General features: G+C 35.5%; 2 protein-coding genes across 2 annotated transcripts in view; both read left to right on the forward strand.

The window, feature by feature from the left end:
- The window catches only part of LOC123233612 (trichosurin-like), an 82,000-nt gene that overhangs the window by 37,584 nt on the left and 21,536 nt on the right, over positions 1 to 22,880 (forward strand). The window lies entirely within an intron of this gene.
- LOC123235171 (major urinary protein-like) lies at positions 8,910 to 14,300 on the forward strand. Its single transcript, XM_044661248.1, has 6 exons — positions 8,910 to 9,002; positions 11,559 to 11,677; positions 11,989 to 12,059; positions 13,042 to 13,152; positions 13,967 to 14,074; positions 14,275 to 14,300. The coding sequence occupies exons 1-6, from the start codon at positions 8,910 to 8,912 to the stop codon at positions 14,298 to 14,300; spliced, it is 528 nt and encodes a 175-aa protein (XP_044517183.1).

Here is a 22,880-nt window from a genome sequence, read left to right on the forward strand (position 1 = left end):
GAATGTAATGGACCTCTGTACCAGCAGCAATACAATGACCCAGGACAATTCTGAGGGATTTATGGTAAAGATGCTACCCACACACATTCAGAGGAAGGACTGCAGGAGAGCAAACATATAAGAAAAACAACTACTTGAACGCATGGGTTGGGGTGGACATGATTGGGGATGTGGACTCGAAACTACCACACCAATGCAACTACCAACAATTTGGAAATTGGTCTTGATCAAGGACACATGACAAAACTAGTGGAAATGCGCATGGGTAGGGGGGACACGGGGGGGTGGAAGGGGAAAGGAGGAGCATGAATCATGTAACCATGTTAAAAATCAATATTAATAAATGTAAAAAAAAATAATAATCCCAGACCACTTTGCAACTGTTGTTAGCAAAGTGTTGCCTTATTTGCCTAATATCAGAGCATTCTTGCATTACATTTATAATGACCTCTCTACAATGATATAATTGCAAATATTCCTCAAATTTACAATAGTCCCATTCAGGATCCTCATATGGGCAGTGTGCTGCATTGTGCCTTTGCACTTTATTTACATGAGGGATAATCTTATTTTTCTCACTTTCTGTTAGAAAAGCCTTGATAAATTTTCAACATCTTTATAAGATGGATTATATTTGAAAAATATGTTGGCCATCTTTTTTTCATTATCAGATATGGTTCTTCTTCAAAGCGGGGAGAATTAGATGCCAATTCTTTTATATCTTGAAGTGTGAAAGGGGCATGTTGTCTTAGGTTTACCACATCTCTGTTGCATCCTATTGTAGGCACTTCATTAAGGGGAAAAGGCCTTCAGAGGAATCAGTCAATGTTTGTTGTTTCTTAGAAGTTGACTGTGGGGGTACTGAGGCAGCATGGGTAGGAACTGGTTTAGTAGGAGGATGAGATTTTGGGGGGCTGGGGTTGCTTGTGGAATGGGAAAAGGAACAGGAAAGAATGAGTCATAATAAGAAGGATTAGAGGAGGTAAAGTTAGCCAGGGGTTGCAGAGCATGAGAGGTGGTTCATAGTACAAGAGAGGAGCTTCTGTACCTGAGATATAGTAGAGGGGCCTTCCATCTCTTTTTCAGGAGAAATAGGATTTTCTTCTCTTAGTGATTCAGAAACAGGTTTGCAAAAATCAGATATGTGTCAGAGAGAATCTTCCTTTACCATTTGAGCATGGGAGTAACGCATGAAATTGTCCAATTGAATTTGCATGTTGGTCTGCATTCTCCATTGGGAAGCCTGCATTCTGTTGTGACTTAACAGAAAAGAATTGAAAAAGGAAAATTCCAAGTAACATAAGAAGAAGGAGGCAATTTGGAAGTTTAAAGGTTCCTAATTGGGCAAAAGTCAGAAGAGTTTCTTGAAGAGTAGTATTCATACTGCTGAGCATAGAAATAAAGAGCAGATTAAAGAAAAGTGGAAAAGAAAATAATATTCAATGTATATATGTATTTATATATGTATTTTTATTTTTAATTAATTTGTTTACTTGGGGTAGGGTCAGGGTAAGGAGTATTTTGTCTTATTTTATTTTATTTTATTTTATGTCATATGATTATGTTGGATTTTATTTGCAAAAAATTTTTAAATTTATTTGTAATATCTTTATTTATTTGTTTGTTTTTTGAGTGTTGCTGCCCATTGGTGGCAGAAAACAGCCTGTACAGGTCAGCAAGAAAAGGGGAAAAAAAGAGTGCTCAGTACTGGTCTCTGGTAGCTAAGAAGCAACAGTACAACAGGGAGGGGTAAGGGGCATGGGGTAGTGGGTAGGAGTAAGGGGCAGGGATAGGGTAGAGGGTGTGATTAGGGTGGTGGGTGGGAGTGTCTGCCAGAAATCAAAATGGAGGATATGACTGCAAAACAGGGTGGGTTTGCTGCTCAGTGGTCTAAAAGGGTTCTAAAAGCTGTAGCAGCTGGAAACTGGGAGTTGACGCAGTTACCTTGGTTTTTGAAACCCAAGTTGGTGCAGGGAGGGGTATGGGGATCTTACCTTTTCAGCAGGACCAAAGAAAGAGCTTCTAAATAGCTCTCAGATCTTCCAGTCAGTGGAAGGGCAGAAACAGGGAGAAAGCAGGGAGCAGGAAGCAGGGAGCCCAGGGGGGTGGGGGGCCAGGGCAGGCAGGAAGGGAGAAAGAAAAAAAGAGCAACATTAGTAAGAAGCAAGAGGTCTGGATCTGACAAAGGAAGAAGGAGGAGTGGTAGGAGGATAGCAGGAAATCAAGGAGAGAGGGAGTCTTTTAAGCTTACTAGTCATGGAAAATGTGGCAGCAGAAGCCACACCAGGTAGTGAGCTGGCTGTGGCTAAAGGCAGCACCTCAAGGCAGTGCCTTGAGAGGCAGTGGCTGGAGGCAGGGGGGAAGCCCCAAGGTAGGTGCGGCTGCTGGGGAGCACTCACGAATGCTAGAGACAGCAGGGGAGGGGGAAAATCAGCATAAAAGTGGCAGAAGCAGGGAGCTCAGGGATTTGGTGGGGAAAAACCTTGCTGGAGGAGTCAGTGGGGGAGCTGGGAAGCTTAGCTCTGCAGGGGATTTGGAGGGAATGAGGAGGTAGAGGGAGAATGGGAAGGATGAGGGGGACAAGGGATCAAAATGCAGTAGATGGAGTGGGAGCCTGGAGGGTCTTCCCACCTTTTGCATGGGCAGGAAGGAGGATGGGGGGAAGGTTTCCTACTTACTTGTAGGTTAGGTTCCGGGGTCCCTTCATAAAGTCACCAAAATGTGGATTTTAAAATTAATATTTAATAACTCCAAAGTAAAATATTTATAAAGATTTATTAATATTTAACTAGAGAGCTAGAGAACACAGGGAAAGTTCCCCACTCACCTAATGGGGAAGAGAGAGGGCATGACAGAGCAAACCCAAATTATATACAGATCACTAACAAAACACACATAGGAAAGGCAAAAGGAATTGTGGGTAATACAGAAAGGAGGTTTAGGTAATGTAGTTTTAGGGATTCAAGATAATTCTAACTATACAATGCATCTTCTAAGAAATATGTCATTATTAGAATAGTTGGATTCTATATAGAAGGGGGTGTAGAAGTGAGTCAATTATGTTGGGACAATGTAAAAAATGGATAGGTAAGAGAAATGGTTGCCATCGGAGAAAGGGAAAGAGAGAGAAAGAATGGGAAAATTAACTCACAGAGAAGATTCTTGCAAGGAAGATCTTTTAAAATGGAGAATAAAATGGAGGGTTGATGGCGGGTAATGCTTGACCTTATATCTAAATTGATTCAAATGTGGAAAAAATATATAGTATCAATTGATAATAGAAATATATCTTGCCCAATAGGGAAATTGGGGGCGGGGTGATGAAAGGAAGAGAAAATAAAAGAAGACATAAGTAAGAAGCAAAATAGACTTTAGTAGAGGGGACAGGATAAAAGAAGAAAGAGAAGATAAACAGGAGAAAATGGGATGGAGGAAAATGCTCAGGTAGTAATCATCATTGTGAATGTGAATGGGGTAAACTCACCTAAAATATGGAAAAGCATATAGTAGAATAGAATAGAAACCAGAATCCAACAATATATTTTTTACATAAAATACATGTTAAACAGAGAGACCCCCAACAGAGTTAAAATAAAGGGCTGAAGAAGAATCTATTGTGCTTCATATGAAGTTAAAAAGGTAGGGGTAGCAACTGACCTTAGACAAAACACAAACAAAATTGACCTAATTAAGAGAGAAAAGCAAGGAAACAACATTTTTCTAAAAGGATTCTCAGACAATGAAGTAATATTAATAATGAACAAATATGCAGCAAATGGTATGGCATTAAAAAATCTTAAAAGTTAATGAACTGCAGGATGAAGAAGATTATAAAAATATATTTTGGGATGGACTCCAACCTTTCCCTCTCAGAATTAGATAAATCTAACCATTAAATAAATAAGAAATCAAAAAGATGAATAGAATTTTTAAAATGTTAGATATGGTAGATCTCTGGAGAACACTGATTGGGTATAGAAAGGAGTATATGTTTTTCTCAGCTAGACATGGAAATTTCATGAAAATCTACCATGTATTAGGCCATAGAATCTTCACAAATTCAGAAAAGGAGAAATATTAAATGCGCCCTTTTTAGATCTTAATGTAATAAAAATTACATCTAATAAAATGCTGTTAAAGCATAGATAAAATATTAGTTGGAAACCAAATAATCTAGTCCTAAAGAATGAGCCTATCAATGAAAAAATCATAAAAACAATAAATAATTTCATTAAAGAGAATGATAATAAAATAACTTTGTAAAAGTTGTGGGATGCAGTGAAACCAGTACTTAGGAGAAAACTTATGTCTTTAAATTAATATATCAATAAAAGAGAGAGAGCTAGGTGATTCTGGATTTAGAGTCCGGCCTAGAGATTGGAGGTTCTGGGTTCAAATTTGGCCTCAGACACTTTTTAGCTGTATGACCCTGGGCAAGTCACTTAACCCTCATTGTCTATACCACTCTTTTACCTTCAAACCAATACACAAAACTGATTTTAAGACAGAAAGTTGGGGATTTTTTAAAGTAAAAAAGAGAAAAAATAAATCAATAAATTGGGTATACAACTAAAAAAAATAACTAGAAAAAGAAGAAATTAAAATCCCTAATTGAATACCAAAACTGAAATTCTAAAAATTAAAGGAGAGATTAATATAATTGGAAGTTTAAAAAAACCCAACAACAATTAAACTAAGAACTAAAAGTAGGAGCTATTTTTATGGGGAAAAAAAAGGTAAACCACTGGTTATTTTGATGATTTTTCAACTGATTCATCCGTAGTGAGTAATTTGGAACTCTGATCAAAGGACTGTAAAATTATGCATATCCTTTGATCTAGCAATATCATTTAGTACTGTCTGTATCCCAAAGAGATCAGAGAGAAGGGAAAATGACTTATCTGTACAAAAATAGCAGCTCTTTTTATGGTGGCAAAGAATTGGAAATTAAGGGGATAGCCATCAAATGGGGAATGACTGAACAAGTTATGGTTTATAAAATATTATTGTACTTATAAGAATGAAAGAGCAAGATATTTTCAGAAAAACCTCTCAAGAACTTTATGAATTAATTTAGAATGAAGTGAGCAGAATCAGGAGAACATTTTATATTATAGCAGTATTTTAAGGATATCAGATATGAAAAATAGCTACTTCGGTTAAGACAATGATTCAAGGTAATTCCAAAGGCTCCATTGTGAAGAATACTATCCACCTCCAGAGAGAAAAGTAATGACCTTTAACTGCAGTTTGAAGACTACTTTTTTTAAAATTTATTTTGTTTGTGTTTTCTTTTGCAATATGGCTAATATGGAAATATATTTTGCATAACTTCACATGTGTAATAAATATCAAATTTCTTGCCTGCTTAAGGAGGCTTAGGGATTAGGGAGTAGTAAAAAAATTTGAAGTTCAATTTTTTACAAAATGATTGTTAAAGTGTTTTACATTGGGAACTATTTAAGTAAAAATAATTTAAAATTAAGTGACTACTTTCAAGTATTCAAGAATAATGAACTCTAATATTACATAAACTCTTTCCAAAAATAAGAAAGGAAGGTATATCAAACCCTTTCTCTTTTAAAAATATCTTCTTAATACCCAAGTCAGTGAGGGGACAAAACAGAAAGAAAACTACAAATCAAAAAAAATTAAAAGTTGTTATACATGATTACAATAAATAATTATTGAAAAATTTTTGAGAAAATTCAGTACTTCTTTCTTTTAAAAATGACAAAAAACAAGAATGAATGGATCATTCCTTAATATGGCAAAAATAAATTTCTATGTAAACCTAAGAGTCAGCAATCCAACATTATATGTGAATAGAGAAAGGCTGGAGGCCTTTCCAACATTATCCAAGGGTAGGACAAAAAAACAAGCACACCAATGCACTTTTGGTTAAACTATAAGATAAATTAATCCAGTCATTCTGAAAACGTAATTTAGGTTTATAGCCAAACGTTACTGAATTATGCCTACTCTTTGTCAGCAGAAATAAAACTACTTAGGCTTATACCCCAAAGAGATCAAGGAAAGGGAAAAATTGAGCCATATGTACAATATTTATACTAGTTCTTTTTCTCCACTTGGATACGGCAAGAAATTAAATACTGAGGAAATGTTTATTAACTGGTTAACCACTGAATAAATTATGATATATAATGGATTCATATATAATGCTAGAAATTACTAAGATGATTTCAGAAAAGCCTCAGTAGACTAGCTTAAACTGGTACAAGATGAATTGAGCAGAATCTGAATTACCATTTATACAATAATATCAATATTATAAAGAAAAACAATGTTAAAGATTTAAGAACTATGATGCAATGAGCAACTATAATTCAGGAGGACAGATGAAACATTTCCCCTTCTTCCTGACAGAGAAGTGATAGTCTCAAAGTACAGAAGACATATTTTTAAACATAGACAATATAGAGATTTAGTTTGCTTGATGTATGTATGTGTTACAAGAATTTATTTTTTTCCTAGTGGTGAGGGTATACAATGAGTACAATAATGTACGGAAAAATAATATTGTCGACCTTAAGAATTCCAATTAATGCAATGTCTATTTATAATTTCAGAGGATCAATAATGAAACATGCTTCTCACCTTTTGGCAGACAAATTATGGGACTAGATATGTATGAAAAAATATCCATTCCCAAACATGGCCAATATATTATTAGTTTTGTTTCTAAAGGAAGGTCTCTATTTAGGAGAAGGAGCAGAGGTGGCAGTGCTTTGAAGGTAGTTACAGCAATGAAACAGTAAAGTAATGAAAAGAAGAAAAGGAAGAAAAAAGGGTCAATGAAAAAATTTTAAAGTACACCAAAGATATTAGGAGGAAATTCAGAATGGGAATATGGGGCTCAAAATCTTAAGGAGCTATCCTGTACAGATTAAATTTTATTATAAAATTATAGGTTTTCTCAGGAGAGTAAAAGAACCAATTCCATTGGGATTGGGTAAAGTTTTAGGACATTGACAGCTTCTTGGAAACTAAGCACAAAAAAATAAAGAAATCACAAATTAGTCCTCAGTAGACTAATAAGAGACACAGAGGCACAAAGAAGATGCAATACCATGAACATAGTAAACACTAAATTAATGCTTGTTGATCAACTATCAACCAACAAATAATCAGGAGACTGACTATGACCAACTGTATTAGTGCTCTATCCTTGATGAAAATCCCTTTCCAATTCTGAATGTAATTTTGTTAATTGCTACATATTCCATGAGCATCTCATTTCTTTACAGTTTTGAACCTCAGCTACAAGACTTTACTAAGTCAGGTCTGGACTATAAAGGAGATAGCGTTGTCATCACTATGTTAAATATTATATACGTACTTAAAAAAAAAAACCCTGAAGAACTGAAAGTTCATAGTTCATATTTCATGTATAATTCTTTTTCTAGTCTTTGAACACAGAAGCATTCATGATTGTTGGATTAATAATAAAGAAGAAACTTTAAATTATAAAAATGTGGTTAAAAAGACCAATGAATAAGGAATAATATAAATTTACATGTTATATACTACATTAAGCTTTACCAAATGTTTTCCTCATAAAAATCCTTAAGATGTTCTAATAATAATTAACATTTACATAGCAATTTAAGGCTTGCAAAATTATTGATGAATATTTTGTGTGATTCCTGCAAACACTCTGGCAGGTAAATGTTATTGTTCCCATTTTACAAATAAGGAAATTGAGGCTCAGAAAAGTAAAATGACTTGCCCCAGATCATAAATGTAGTGCATTACTAGTGTCTGAAGCCTGATTTGTGGAATCAGAAAGACCTGATTTTAGGTCCAGTTCTCTAGCTCTGTACCACCTAACTTCTTATATGGAGAATTTTCCTTGTTACACAGTTACCCTAAGACCACCAACATGGTTATTGTCATTCCAAATACTACTACTATTTTTTGGCTTCTTTTTGAAGAGACTTTCCACTAACATCCTGTTCTATTGTTTTTTTATCATCAGATAAAACGTACTCTCAGTCCTTAAAGTGTCTTCTGTATAATCCTAAATTCTGGCAGATCCTACCAGAAGCTTAGAGTAAAGGTAGAAATTACACAAGGCACAAGTTTAACCCGTTTCAGAAAAGCCTTAGTTAAAGCTTCCTTAGACTTAGTTAGTCATATTAAATTAACTTAGACTGTTCTAATTAAGCTAATATTAAATCTCAAAAATCTGGTTAGTTTTAGAGGAATTGGTAGAATAGATTATTATATTGAAGTAGAATTACATGTTAAACTAGAGCCCTGTATAAGGAGCCATAGTAAGATATTCAAACATTTGCAGACACAGTTCCTTTTCTTTGGAGTTTTCTCTCTTATGAGCAGGATAGCTATACAGATGCACACACACAGATCTGTACCTTTTATGAGCTGTGTCACAATATGTCAGCAAACACTAAGAAACATATTGAAAATAGAGTCCTGAAATCTGCAAGGATACAATGGAAAGAAATTATAAAATCAAGTGAATTAAAAAATTACTTCCTATTCTATCTTTCCTTAACTCAGAATGACTCAGGAATGGATCAGAGGCTTAATCTAATCTCCTCAACTGTGACTTGCCATCACAGCACAAATAATTATTTGGAAGCCAGCCCATTACAATATGTTCTGTTGGTTTTAGAAATGAGCTCTGGAGAAAAAGAACAGTAGGTTCTACAGGGGATGGAACATTACTGTGTTTGGAATTATTGAATAGCTAATCTTTGGCAAGTTTTCAAAAAGGAAAAGTCATTAGAGGAGTCTTACAAAGGCATTTTAGGGGGCAACCAAATCTCAGAGGGGGATATAAAAGCAGAGCTGATACAGCTGGGAGCATTCATAGGGACCATATTTTATTCTTTCTTGAGTGTTGGAGATTAAGGGCTGTGAGGATGAGACATCTGCTACTGATTTTGGGCTTGGCCCTGGTCTGTACTTTCCAGGCTAAGGCTACTGATTCAGTAGATGACTTCGATTTAAACAAGGTACAAGAGGGTACAGAGAGTTGTATAGATTGATGTGGGATTGAAGAGGGGGTTTAAAGACATGAAACAAAGCCAAGGCAGGGCTAGGATTAGTATTGAAAGTATCATCTGGACTTTGGTTAGCAATTCAAAAACTATGAAACTAATTTAAAGTCTTTGTGTGTGAGTGCATATATGTTTATTTATGTTTGCATGGTCATGATCTAAGTTACTGGGGTCCAAATGAATTCTTTCTCTTTGGAAAGGATGATCAGCAATTTTCTTGTATTTACTCACAATTTACCCATCCTATATTCAATTACTCAAAGATACTAATTGCCAAGTCTCTTTGATTTTTTGTTAGTAATTTTAACAGCCCTGTGAATGTATGCATATGCTTATGAAACCATAAAATATTTACAAACCCTGGGAGTGATTTCTAATATCAGCAGGTCAATTCTGTCTTGGGGATTGACTAGAGGCTATAGTGGTATAAATCAACACAAAGAAATCCATTTCTAGGGCTTTTGGCGGGGTGAGGGAGGAAGGATATATGAAGGTGATCATAGGAAAGAAAATTTGGGGATCCATTGCTAAATCACCTTTGTGGATTATCTGTGTATACATTTTAAATCCTTAGTAGTTATCCTGGAGAGTTCTCCCTGTGTCTGCTCAGAATATTGAGAAAAATTCTGCAAAATCACAGGCAGCATACTGGAGAAATAAGAATACTGTTAGAAAAAGGAAATGTTAGAATGTTAGAATATTGTTAGAAAAAGGAAAAGTGGATAGGGAATAAGAGTCCACAAGACCTGACTGAGGCTATTATCAACCTTATGACCCTTGTTAGTTCATTTAACCTCTGAGTTTCCTTTTTCCTTATGTACTTGGTTGATTGAAAATAATTGCTTAATTCAGATTTCAACTTATAGAAGGCCAGGAAAAAAAAAAACAGCTTTGCTCTGATAGGGAAAACTAGAATGTTGGGGCTGGAAGGAATACCAAAGACCATGTGGGCCAATCCTTTCATTTTACAGCCTAAGAAATATGAAGTCCAAGTTAGAGAATTGACTTGCACTGTTACTTATATAACAGATCTATATCTTGAACCCAAGTCTCTTGGTGCCCAGATAAGTTTGTTTTCCACTCCATAACACTAGTTAGGAACTCTAGTTAGGAACTTTTTTTTTTAATTTTAAACCCTTAACTTCTGTGTATTGACTTATAGGTGGAAGAGTGGTAAGGGTAGGCAATGGGGGTCAAGTGACTTGCCCAGGGTCACACAGCTGGGAAGTGTCTGAAGCCGGATTTGAACCTAGGACCTCCCGTCTCTAGGCCTGGCTCTCAATCCACTGAGCTACCCAGCTGCCCTAGTTAGGAACTTTTAAAGAGATAGATAAATTGAAAACAATGAAGAGCAGGAAGGCAGGAAGAACTTTTTTTTTGCTCCTGGAACCATAGGATCATACATTTAGAGATGATAACAAACTTAGAAGTGCCCTTGTTTGCATCCTTATTTACAATTAAGGATGCAACACTGACCTTGGAGACTGGATAACAAAGGTCCAAATCCAGATTCAGACATAAAGCAAATGTTTGATCGTAAGCAAGGCACTTTAACTACCTGGACCTTCAATTTCCTCATCTATAAAATGAAGACACTAATGGAATGTATAACAGTGTTATTGTGAATTAGTTGGTATAAAATAAGTAATTATATGTAATGATAATCAATATGCAATGCTAAGCGCTGTAGAAATGTCATCATCATCATCATCCATTCTTATTTTTTAATATAGAAGGTACCTACTGTGGTAGATAGAGAGCTGGGCTTCTAGGTTGAAGTTCATCCTCTAAAACATATTTATTTTGTGACCCTAATAAAGTCACTATATGCTTTAGTACCCAAGACAAGCAAAGTGCTGATCTTCCTTCAAAGAGGAAGTTCCTTATCTGAAGTATCTTCCACCAATAATATTATTCCTTCCTGACCCAATGAGAGATCCTGGCGTGCCAAAAAGGCATCAGACAATGGCATCTCCTTAACACTACAATTTCATTGTTCAACTTTTGTGACTACCTCCACTGAGGTATGTGTGAGGAGAAAGCTGTCTCTGACATATAAAATACTTCCTCAGTCCATGTGCATCCAGAAGACATAGATACCTATAGCAGATAGTTCTTCAAAGTAGGTAGAATCACTCAATAAGAAAAGTAGGATCCAGCTCCCATGCTTGTGTGAACCCCCACTGGGCTATCATGCCAGAGAACCTCAGAAACCATACTAGGAAACTTAGCCCTGTTCTCTGTGTTGGGGAAGAATGTAGCCTCCCTCATACACACTCGGACTATGAAGTCAATAGACAATAGATATCTGTCCCAGATATCATAAAGAGCAGTGCTTATAAATGGACCAGAGCCTTAAATCTTCTCTTCAGACTCCTGAAACATTAAGGCAAGTCCATGGAAGGCATTTTCTGTTCTCCCCTATCCCCAATCCAGTAACTTTTCCCCTCTTCCCTTTTTTTCTTGCTCACCATTTCCTTCCTTTCCTTTTTTCTAAAACATTTCTCACAGCTTGCAGGAAGGTGGTATCCTATATTTTTGGCCTCCAGTGTGAAGGGAAGCAACTCTGCAGCTTTTATTCACACTATTAAAGTGAAAGCAGACAAACTGATGCTTTATTTCACCCTCAGGTATGTCTCATCAGAGAGAGATGATAGGCTCCTCAGTCATAGTTCTGGGTTTTCCCACTCACAGGCTATCTCAGGGCTCAAGATTGGTAATCTCTTATCAACATTCCTAGAATTATAATGGGGCTAGAATAGAGATAGAATAAATTGCTGTGGGGGCTGGCATTGACTGATGACAAAGGTACTTGTGAGGAAGGGGAAAAGAATCACCAGAATAAATGATAGCTTTCTGCCCAAGATATACTGGTCAGTAGGGTAGCCCCAATGCTCCTCATTTATGTCTAAACTCAACATGTTTTCCTCCCCTTTTCTAGGAGAAATGGCAATTGTAAGAAAGTGCCAGTATTGGCTTACAGATTGGAAAACAATAAATACAAACTCCAATGTACGTATCAATGAGAATTCTAATTAACATTTTAATCTCATAAATGTGTTTTTTTTCTAAGTTCAAATCTTGTTCTAGGATCAAATAGCATAATGAACTGAAAATACTTTTTATTTGAAAATGCAAGCTACTGTTATCATCAAAGGGAATGAATAATGACACTTTTATACCATTTTATACTTTTAAAAATACTTCAATATGTTTATTTAATGCTTGAAAATATTCTATGAGATAAATAGTATGTTATTAGATTTTTCAGCTAAGCAAGAAGGTTTAGAGAAGAATGGTGTCTTGCTTGAGGTCATGCATCTTATAATTTGAAGAAAGAGTTGGAAAACCAATTCTAACCTTGTCTTCAAGTGTAGTGTCTTTTTAAGTAGATATGCTACATTTATTTTATGGACACAATTTACCAATCTAATCTTGAACAATTAGTTTACAATAGAAGACAGAAAGAGTGATGAGAAGAACCTTCTTACAGCTCAAGTAGACAACTATAAACATACTACACACCAGTATAGTAATGAGGGGAAAACATCTACATTTTGAGGAAGATCTTTCCATATTTGTACAGTTCTCATTGTTAGAATGTGTTTCTTTTCATTAGCTTAAAAATATTCCTCCAAAATTTTTACCCATTATTCTTGGTTCTGCCATTTAGAGACAAGCAATCCTTCTTCCTAGAAAAGCCTTGGAAAAAATTTATCTGAGTTACACATCCTAAAGTCAATCAATCAATACTGGACTGGTAATTTACTTTTATCCCCACTCTAATTTGCCAGTATCCTTCTTAAAATAGTTCACTGATAAGTGATCATAGTCATTCTGAGTGTATCCCAAAATGTAAGATAGTGGTATTATTTTCCCCAATGATGAGAGGAATCAAGACAAACCATGGTGAAGGGGCAGTTAATGAATGAAGAATTTTTATTTTTCTCAGTTCCTATACTATTAACAAAGTTTTAATCTTACCCCTTCACAGATCCAGGCAACAATGTACTCTATTTGGAAGATGCTGACCCAATGGATTATCTCCTGATCTATACAACTAATGAGATTTATGGGAGAGAAACCAAAGGGGTGGAGCTCTACAGTAAGTGTCCTCTAGTCTCTCTTCCTGTAATTCTGCTTTCAGTAGCAAATCTAGGCTTGTTCTCTCCTTAAGTCCACAATTCTAGTCCTTCTATTTTATCATCCCCCTAAGACAATGATTTTTGTCTTCTGCTTAATGAAAATACCAAGACCTTCAGGGAGAGATCTTACATTTTCATTGTCTTTCTGAGATGTAGGGCAAGTCTCTTCTGTAGTCATTTTTCCTCTCTTACCCTTTTTATTCATTCTCTCCTCTAACCTACCTAATCATTACTAAAGCATATATTTGATATGAGAAGAGAAAGAAAAGGGGGTTAGGTTACATTATTCCTAGATTCTTAAGCAAGAAAGCAATGAAAAACCTGGAGTCTTTACTTGGTAGTCTTTGTTTACGGGGAAAGATATGTTCATTGCTTGGTTTCACTTGTCCTTGAAGGAAATGAGAAACAAAAACTATATTACCTCTGTTAACAAGATAATCCATTTTGCATCCAAATCCTTCTATTTTCTAATATCTATCTTGACTCTCTTTCTTGTATATCTTTTCTTCTGACACGACTTGAGGACCATTGGGTCTAGTTATCTAATCATATTATGGGCCCTATGTCTTTTCCATCCTCTCTGCTATGAACTTTCTCTTTTTGTGGTATCTTCTCCAACTTGAGCCTAAGGAGTTCTTTGAAAACAAAAACCTATCTTTTTTACTGATTTTGTATCTAAAGAATTCAGAAAATTGGAAAATATTAAGTCCTTAATTAACCTGTTTCATTCATTTATTAATTCATGATCTATAACATAATATTCTCCAAATGCAGGTCGACAGAAAGGAAAACTTTTGAATCAAGGCATAAAAAGTAAATTTGAGCAACTTTACATATTACATGGACTTAAAGATGACAATGTCATTGACCTGACCAATACTGGTAAGTCTTTCTAATAATTGCTCCACCCTTATTTCCAATTTCCTTATAACAAAGAAGAGAATTAATTGGAAAATAAATCTTTACAGCTCAAAATTTCATCCTAACATAGAAATCATTTTTTCACATTGGATGGTGGCATTATGAATATCTGAGGGGAGTTTGTGTCAGAGAATCATTCATATTTTGCTTTTTCTCCACAGATCCATGTTCCCATCTCTCAGAATAGGGAAGTGGCACCAGCCTGCAGGTTTGTGATATTTGACATTAAGTTTGTGCTCCAAAAACATTGCTTCCTTAAAGCTGATAATTGTGCTCAGGAACCCACCTGTGGAACTGGATGTTCTTATTGAATCAAAAAAGAAAGATCTTATTTAGTTCCAAGGCCATTTTTGTGATTGTTTTTCTACACGTTAGTCCTCCCCATAAACTAGAATTTAAAGTAGGAATGGCAATGCTTTCACTATGTTTAATTCAGTTCTTGTTCTTTTAAAAACTTTCCTTCTTCCTTTTCCCCTTCTTTTTCTCTTCTTCCACTCACCTGGTTCACTTCTGTCCTTGGTACTCTTCTCCTTCTACCTGTCTTCTCTCTCTCTTCTACCAAATACTAAGAAAAAATTGCTTTTAGGAGGGAATGCAGTTGTCTGGGGTGTGATTCAGGAATTCATTATTGTTTGTTTGATATTATATCTCAAACTTTGTATAAAATGTCAGACATTTTTATTTGGGGCAGATTAAGTTATAAGGACCATTCTTTTACTGGGTCTTAGATATTATCAATGTATTTCTCTCCCCCATAATTGGCATTACTATCATTATCATCCTGAAGATACAGGTTAATCATCTAACACAAATTATTGAAATAATTTTGGCCCATTTGTATGAGATGTTGAAGATGTTTAAAATTTCCTTCTAAAGTCCCTTCCAATTTTAAATCATCAGATTTTATTTCTCACCTTGGTCTTTTCCTCTCCAGATCAAACTTCTGAAGTCTTTTCAACATTCTTTATAAAGCATGATTTTCAGGCTTCTCTCAAATCAGTTGTCATCTTCTTTTTGAAGACCTCTTGAAAAGGTTGTGCCCAGAACTGGAAAAGCTATACTATGGGGAGAGAAGATCCAGATGGAATGAGTAAAACTGATAATCTATATAATGTAACTTCATGAGTGTAACTTAAATATACTGTAATTATAATTGTAATACTATATGTGGCAATAACATAGCACTTTTTGCTTATATTCATTTCAAATAAAAGCAAAACAGAAATTGAAATTACATGTATTGTGTTTCCCTCCCCATCACATATGCTTCTACTAGATTTGATTTACCTTGCATGTATGCAATTAATTTTTTTAAAGATAAATGACATAAGGAATAAAAACAATACTTAATGCAAGATTTCTAATTTCTTTATACTTTCTTTCAAAAGTGAATTTCTATTGACGCTTTTCACTTTTTATTTATTTATTTCTTATGTGTACATAATTCAGTTTAATTGTTTTATCATTATTGTGTACATTTTTCCCAGTTCTGATTGTTTCATAATGCATCAACCCATAAGTTTTCCATGTTTCTCTATATCTACATACTCATCTTTCTTAAAGATCAAGAACATTACATTACATTTATATACTAAAACTTATTTAGCTATTCCCAAATCAATAGCCATCTACTTTTCTGAAGTTCATTACTACTACCAAAAGTACTACTACAAATATTTTGATACATATGGGACTTTTCTTTTAATCAGAGACTTCTTTTTGGTATATTCCTCAAAATTAGATCCTTAGGACAAAGAGTTTAAACATTTTAGTTACCTTAGTATATTTTTTCCCAGAATAATTACACCAAATCATAATACCATTAACAATGAATTAGTGAATGGCAGCACCACTGTTAGAGCATCAGGCCTGCAGTCTGGAAGATCTAAATTCAAATATGGTCTTAGACACATTCTAGCTATGTGACCCTGGGCAAGTCACTTAATCCTAATTGCCTAGCAATTACCAGTCCTCTGCCTTAGAACCAATGCTTAATTTCAATCTAAGAGAGAAGTTAAGAGTTTACAATTAACAGATTTTACAATATTGACTAATCTCAATCTTTGATTGTGAAGTGTGTGAGTTGTATTGATTTGTACTTGTTTTATGATTGATGATACAGAATATTCTATTACAAGGATATTAGTGGTTTACAACTTTTTAAAAAACAATTTCTTCATATACTTAACCACTTATCTATTAGGAAATAGTCATTGTTCTTCTAACAGTAGTTTCCAAACTTTTTTGGCCTACCACCCCCTTTCCAGAAAAAATATTACTTAGCCCCTTGGAAATAAATTTTTTAAAAATTTTAATAGCAATTAATAGGAAAGATAAATGCACCTGTGGCCCTCTGGATCTCCGAAGTACCCACCAGGGGGCAATAGCACCCACTTTGGTAATCACTGTTAAAAATCTATATTCTACCTTGGTTATCAGACTCCTGTCAAGGATATAATGTAATGGTTTTTCTCTAATACATTACTGTTCCTTCATTCTCCTTTTTGTTAATTTTATTTTTGTAAAAAGACATATGTTTTATAAATCAAAATTACTTATTTTTGTTTTCTATGATTGTATCTTAAGTGATTAAGAATTCACCCTCTCCAGTTATAGTTGAGAAAGCTATCTCATCTAGTTGTCTTCTAATGTTTATATGACCTATAATATTCAGGTAACATTCATTTTATGTTTGGTGTGACAAATGGGGTAAGAGGGTAGTTAAACTTAATTTCTACCAAATACTTTTCCAGTTTTCCCAAAAATTCTTCATGAATAAGAAAGTCTTCAGTAGCTCATCTAAGTTTTCAGGTGAATCAAACACTTGGTTATTACCATCGTTTCTAGTCATTTCTTATCTAATCTATTCCACTTATCTACTTTCCTATTTTTAAAACAGTATCAGGGAATTTTGACAAATACTACTTTATAATTTAGTTTGAGATCTGGATGTGTTATCCTCTCTTCATTTCTAGTATTGTAAATTATTTATTTTGATATATTATATATTTCATTTCTCCAAATGAATTGTGATATTATTTAATCTAGACCAATACTTGATAATTTGATCTTTGAGGCATTACTTCTATTAATTAATGTAGGTAATGTCATTTTTCTACATATTTGCATGATGTAGTCTTAAGTACTGAATTTTCTTCCAGTTATTTAAATTGTTTTTAATTTCTTATTTTAAATAAAAACCTTTATCTTCTTCCTTGGAACTACTAGTTCCAAGGCAGAAGGTGTAATGAAGGATTTATGCAAGATCTCTTGCATTTTCAAAATTACCCTAGGTAATCCTGACAGTTAGGAGAATGGAACTCTGGCTGGGCAGGTGCCAGTTCCAGGAGCTGGCAGTTTGAGCTGGGACTATAAAAAACCCTGCAGAACCAACCTGGGGGTTCTGATTTCCTTGACCTCACCCAGACACTCAGCTACCCCTGACTTCCCCTTGGGGACCCCAGGAGGTTGAAGGGAGGTTTGGTTTGTGGAAAGTGGGCAGGATTTAGATTAGAGTAGCCTAGCAACAGGGACACCCCTAAACCAATTCACCAACTATATCTGTTTAGCTGGTGGACCAAACAACATCAGGGCAGTGTTAAACTAACCTTCTAGGTCCATAGCCATTACTTGCCAGTCGCCCCTAGCAATGGTCTCTCAAGAGCCCTAAACCCTCTTGCCTCAGTTTCGCCTTCCGTGTTAAAATAAACCCTTAGCCTAAAAGTGTGAACTTCCGTAGTTATTATAACATCATCTTGGGCTAAGGGGCTGAGGGGAGGGGAGAATAGCAACCACTTAACTCTAAAGGAAGTACTGAGCAAGCATCCATTTTATTCAGGAAGTGTGTGAGCTTCATTTCCTGTTGAGTTCTGCTTTCACTCCAGCAGGGAGGGGCTCCTCACTCTCCACCTTAAAGGAACCTATAGGTAGCAGGGAGACTGACTGGGCATCACATCTCAGGCTACACATCCCTGACAGTCTCAAATCACCTGCTACTGAAGTTACTGGCTCTCAGGCCCAGGTGACACACTTGTACCAACAGCTGCCCTGTTATCAGCCACATTATCTACTAATTACAAAGGTCAGTAAAATCTAGGCAATGGGGGTTAAGCAATTTGCCCAGGGTCATACAGCTAGGAAATGTCTGAGGTCACATTTGAACACAGGACTTCCCATCTCAAGGTCTGATTCTCAATCTACTGAACCACCCAGATGCCCCCTCTTAATTTATTTAAAGGGCATTTTGCAATTTTATTTATATATTATATATGTAAATTATATATATATGCATATATATATAATTTATTTATTTATATGGACCTTAGGTCTGCCTTGGTGAGATATTTTATGCATTTTATAGTTATTGGTAATAGAATTTGTCTATTTTATTTTCACTCTTAGATTTTATAATTTCTTTAAAGAAATGCTAGTGAAGTAGAAGAAGCAGTTATTTTGAACTTTTTGAACTCTGTTAACTTTATTTATTTTACTGATTATCTCATTTGGTTTCATTGTTAATTCTTTAGGCTTTTCTAAGTGAAACATAATAAGGAAATTGTGATGTGTTTGCCTTACATTTACTGATCTTTATTTCTTTTACTTATTTATCTTGTGTTATTCCTGTTGCTAAAATATCTAGTGCTCTGATATCATTTGGCTTAGTTTGAGTCTAACATACCAGTCTTTTGGAATAATTTTTAAAAAAATTTCTTATTTATGACTTAAAGGTAATAGTTGGAAGTTATCATAGACTGTTCTCTGAAATTGTTGGCCCCATTTGAAAAATTTGCCAAAAAAGAATGGACAAGGTAAAGATTGGTAAGGTACATATATAATACCAAGAACCATATCACATTTTTATCATGAGATTCAAATGGATACCTTCATGGCACATATATAAGAATTAAAATTCAGCAAATGTTTATTAAGCACCTGCTATATACAGAACAATGTACTATAATTGTGACATAATCCCTGCCTTCATGAAATGTATAATTTATAGCCTGATACACTGGAATAAGGGATAGATATAGGTAAGTTAACTATAATAAACAATAACTCTTGAGAATACCTTATCTCCAAAATGCATGTGGATCCTCCCAGATACACTATCCCAAGATCAAGGTACTCTAGTCCCAAATTTATTTGAAATACTACGATTCCCAAACTCAATTTTTTAAAACATTTTTCCCCCAGAGTACATAATCAGTTCAAAGAAAATCATTTAAGTTTAAATAGATAAAATTGATTACTTGAATTTGAAAAGATATTTCATGAACAAAATTAGTAGAAGTAGGCTAAAAAGGGAAATATTGCAAGGGGAACAAAATTAAATAGCTCTGAAAATAGATTGATAGCCAAAATATGGAGGCAACTAACCAGAAATTATAAAAACCAACTAATATTCTCCAGTAGATGAGGCCAAAGGATATGGACAAGTAATTCTCAAGGGGAAAATTTTAGACTATTAACAGATATATGAAATAATTCTTTAAGTGACCAATTTAAACAACAAGTGACTCTGTAGAGGACAAAGTATGGTTGAGGTGTGTTTTCCTTCCTCTGAATTTAGAATAGGAAGAGATTTAAGACTTCCAGGAGCCAAGATGGCAGAACAAAGGAGTACTCTGAGCTTATTGAAATTTATCTTCAACCAACTATAAAAATGTCTCAAAATTAATTCTGCAACAGTAAAACCAACAAAAGATGGAGTGAAATAGTTTTCTAACCTAAGACCACATAGAGAATTGATGGGAAAAACTTGTTATACTGGAATAAGAAGGAGGGACAATATAGTGTGCTTTGTGTCTGTGCAAAAAAATCCCAACAATCTGGAAACAAAATAAAATACAATTGAACACAGGCAGTGTCCTGGCAAAGGCAAATTAGTCACAGGGTGGGGACAAGCACCCCAGGAATAGATCCAATTTTTAGTGTATAAACAAAGGTTACAAAATAGGCTGGATAAATGAGCAAAAGACAAAGATAAAAGCTGACCTTAGAAAATTACTTTAGTGATAGAGAGGATGAAAACACAACTCAGAGGAGGAAAACAATGCCAAACTGGCTAATTGTGAAGTCTCAAAGTAACATGTGAAATCATGTCAGTCTCAAAAAGATCTTCCAGAGGAGCTAAAAAGGAATTCAAAAATCAAATAAAAGAAATAGGAGAAAGTAAATGAAGATAAGATGATCAAGAAGTACACAAACCTATCTGATTTCTGCCAAATTGCCCTCTAAAAGACTATGTCATAATGTCTCAAAATGAATTCTGGAACAGCTCAGCACACAAAATAATTTTTCATCCCAAAATAATTAAAAGACCAGCACAAAAGATATTTGGCACAGAATCACAAATCAGCCTATCAATGCAGGTCTCAATCCTGCAACAGGTCTTATAGGTGGCTGAATCAGTAACAAAGGTTTCCTGAGCTTTCAGGCATAGGTGTGAAAGTGTTTCAGACAACTTCTCAGGAAGAGATCACAGGTGTTCCTTTGCTGGCTCTGGGTACAAGACTCTTATCTCATTACCTATATGTGAAATCAGGTAACAGTCCTTGATTACAGTCTCAGGGCGAGGAGGAGCACTAACATCTATGGCCACAGGAGAACAGGGGTCCCAAGTCCCAGTAACAAGGTGGAAAAGAGTGATTGTGCTTGCTCACAGACAAGAGCATAAGCTGAGATAGTATTTAATATACATCTCCTTAGATCATACCATCTTGGAAGAATAGAAAACAATCAAGAAAATTTCTATACACTTGCAGAAAAAGTACTAATGGAGTCTAAATACAGATCAAAAGACACAATTTTTCAAAACAATCACCTCCTGAAAAAGATCCCAAAATGAAAATCCCAGGAATATTTTAGCCACATTCTACAGTTTCTAGGTCAAGAAGAAAGATTTCAAACAGTCAGAAAAAAATAATTTAAATATCATGGAGTCACAGTAATGATTACACAAGATTTAGCAGTTTCCACTTTAAAAATTTAGAGAGCTTGGAATATACTATGGAAAGCAAAAGAGCTAAGAATACAATCTAGAATAGCCTACTCAGCAAAACTAAGTATAATCCTATAGGACAAAAAAGTGGATATTTAATGTAATAGAGGACTTTCAAACATTTCTGAGGGAGAGACTAGAGCTGAATAGAAAATTTGATTTGAAACCCAAGACTAAAGTCTTTTATAAAACAAGTAAATATGAAAGAGAAATAATGAAGGAATCAGTAAATTTAAAATGATTCCATTCCTGCATGGGAACATGCTACTTGTTAATTCCTAAGAACCGTATCATTATCAGAGCAGTTAGAAGGATTATACATATACAGTAGGCACATGTGGGAGATGACTGTGATAAGATGATTTAAAAAATAAAATTAAGGGATTTCCGGGTTAAGATGGCGGCAGAGTAAGAAGCAGCTCTTAACCTCTCCTGACCAAAACACACAAAACTCCTCAAGGGGACATAAAAACAAGTCCAGACGAACAGAGGAACCCCACAACAGGGCACAGCGTGGAAGGTACATGGAATCGAGACATTTCCAGGCTAAAAAGGGCTCTCACTCAATTGCAGGCTGAGCAACCGCCCCACCCCCACCCCCTCCACACTCACCTATAGCTCCGAACCCAGCTAAAAAGAAATAGAGAAAGTTTGGGGCACCCATCGAGTCATCGGCAGCTCCGGGACCTGTTCCTGAGAGCAGCAAGACTTAGGACCCCATTAAGTCAAGAACGCACGCGAAATCTGAGCGCGCGGGAGCAGAGAGTGGACGCTGGGCGCAGAGTGCCGGCTGAGCAGAGGCGTGGGTGCCGGCTGAGCAGAGGCGTGGGTGGAGGCAAACACAGCCAGGAGCAAAGCCTAAGTGGGGAACCAGTGCAGACGGGTATACGACTGTGGAAGTAGCTCCCTGAGACTTGTAAAGGAACCTCCTGCAGAGGATCAAGCAAGGGAATCCACCAGGGGGCTTGACCTTGGAAAAAACTAGAACTCAGACCTCAGGAGCCAATAGATCTCAGACAGACACTGAGAGCGAGGATAAACCTGAGAAGCTGCTGGGCTAATGATGGCTAATCAGTTACAGGAAATTCAGAAGAGAAAGAATAATAACAAAAAAAAGAAGTCTTTAACACTCGACAGCTTCTACACAGAGAAAATCCAGACAACAGAGCAAACAGAGGAGGAGAACAAACAACCATCCAGACCCTCCCCAAATAAGGAAAACTCCTCACAAGCTATGGAAGAGTTCAAATCTGAGATTTTGAGGAAAATGGAAGAGATCTGGCAAGAAAATAACAGCTTAAAAGGTAGAATCTTGCAACTGGAAAGCAAGGCTCAGAAACCAAATGAACTGATAAGCAAATTGAACACAAGAAATGACCAGATTGAAGAGGAATACCAGAAGATTATGGCAGAAAACAAGAAGATTATGGCCGAAAACCAAAAGATTATGGCCGATTACCAGAAGATTATGGCCGAAAACCAAAAGATTATAGCCGAAAATCAATCCCTAAAGGCTAGAATTGAGCAAGTAGAAACTAATGATCTCTCAAGACAACAAGAACAAATAAAACAAAGCCAAAAGACTGAAAAAATAGAAGGAAACATGAAATATCTCAATGAGAGAGTGACAGACCAAGAAAACCGGTCTAGAAGAGACAATTTGAGAATAATTGGTCTTCCAGAAAAACCAGAAATTAATAGAAACCTGGACTCCATACTAACAGAAATAATTCAGCAAAATTGCCCTGAAGTCCTACAACAAGA

The sequence above is a fragment of the Gracilinanus agilis genome, chromosome 2, assembly GCF_016433145.1.
Source record: "Gracilinanus agilis isolate LMUSP501 chromosome 2, AgileGrace, whole genome shotgun sequence".
Taxonomy (NCBI): Eukaryota; Metazoa; Chordata; class Mammalia; order Didelphimorphia; family Didelphidae; genus Gracilinanus; species Gracilinanus agilis.

Excerpts from the sequence above, each read along its gene's own strand:
- LOC123235171 (XM_044661248.1), top strand. The coding sequence starts at position 8,910 with ATGAGACATCTGCTACTGATTTTGGGCTTGGCCCTGGTCTGTACTTTC. Across the intron at positions 12,060-13,041 it reads CAATAAATACAAACTCCAAT|ATCCAGGCAACAATGTACTC; the intron begins GTACGTATCAAT and ends ACCCCTTCACAG. Across the intron at positions 14,075-14,274 it reads CATTGACCTGACCAATACTG|ATCCATGTTCCCATCTCTCA; the intron begins GTAAGTCTTTCT and ends TTTTCTCCACAG.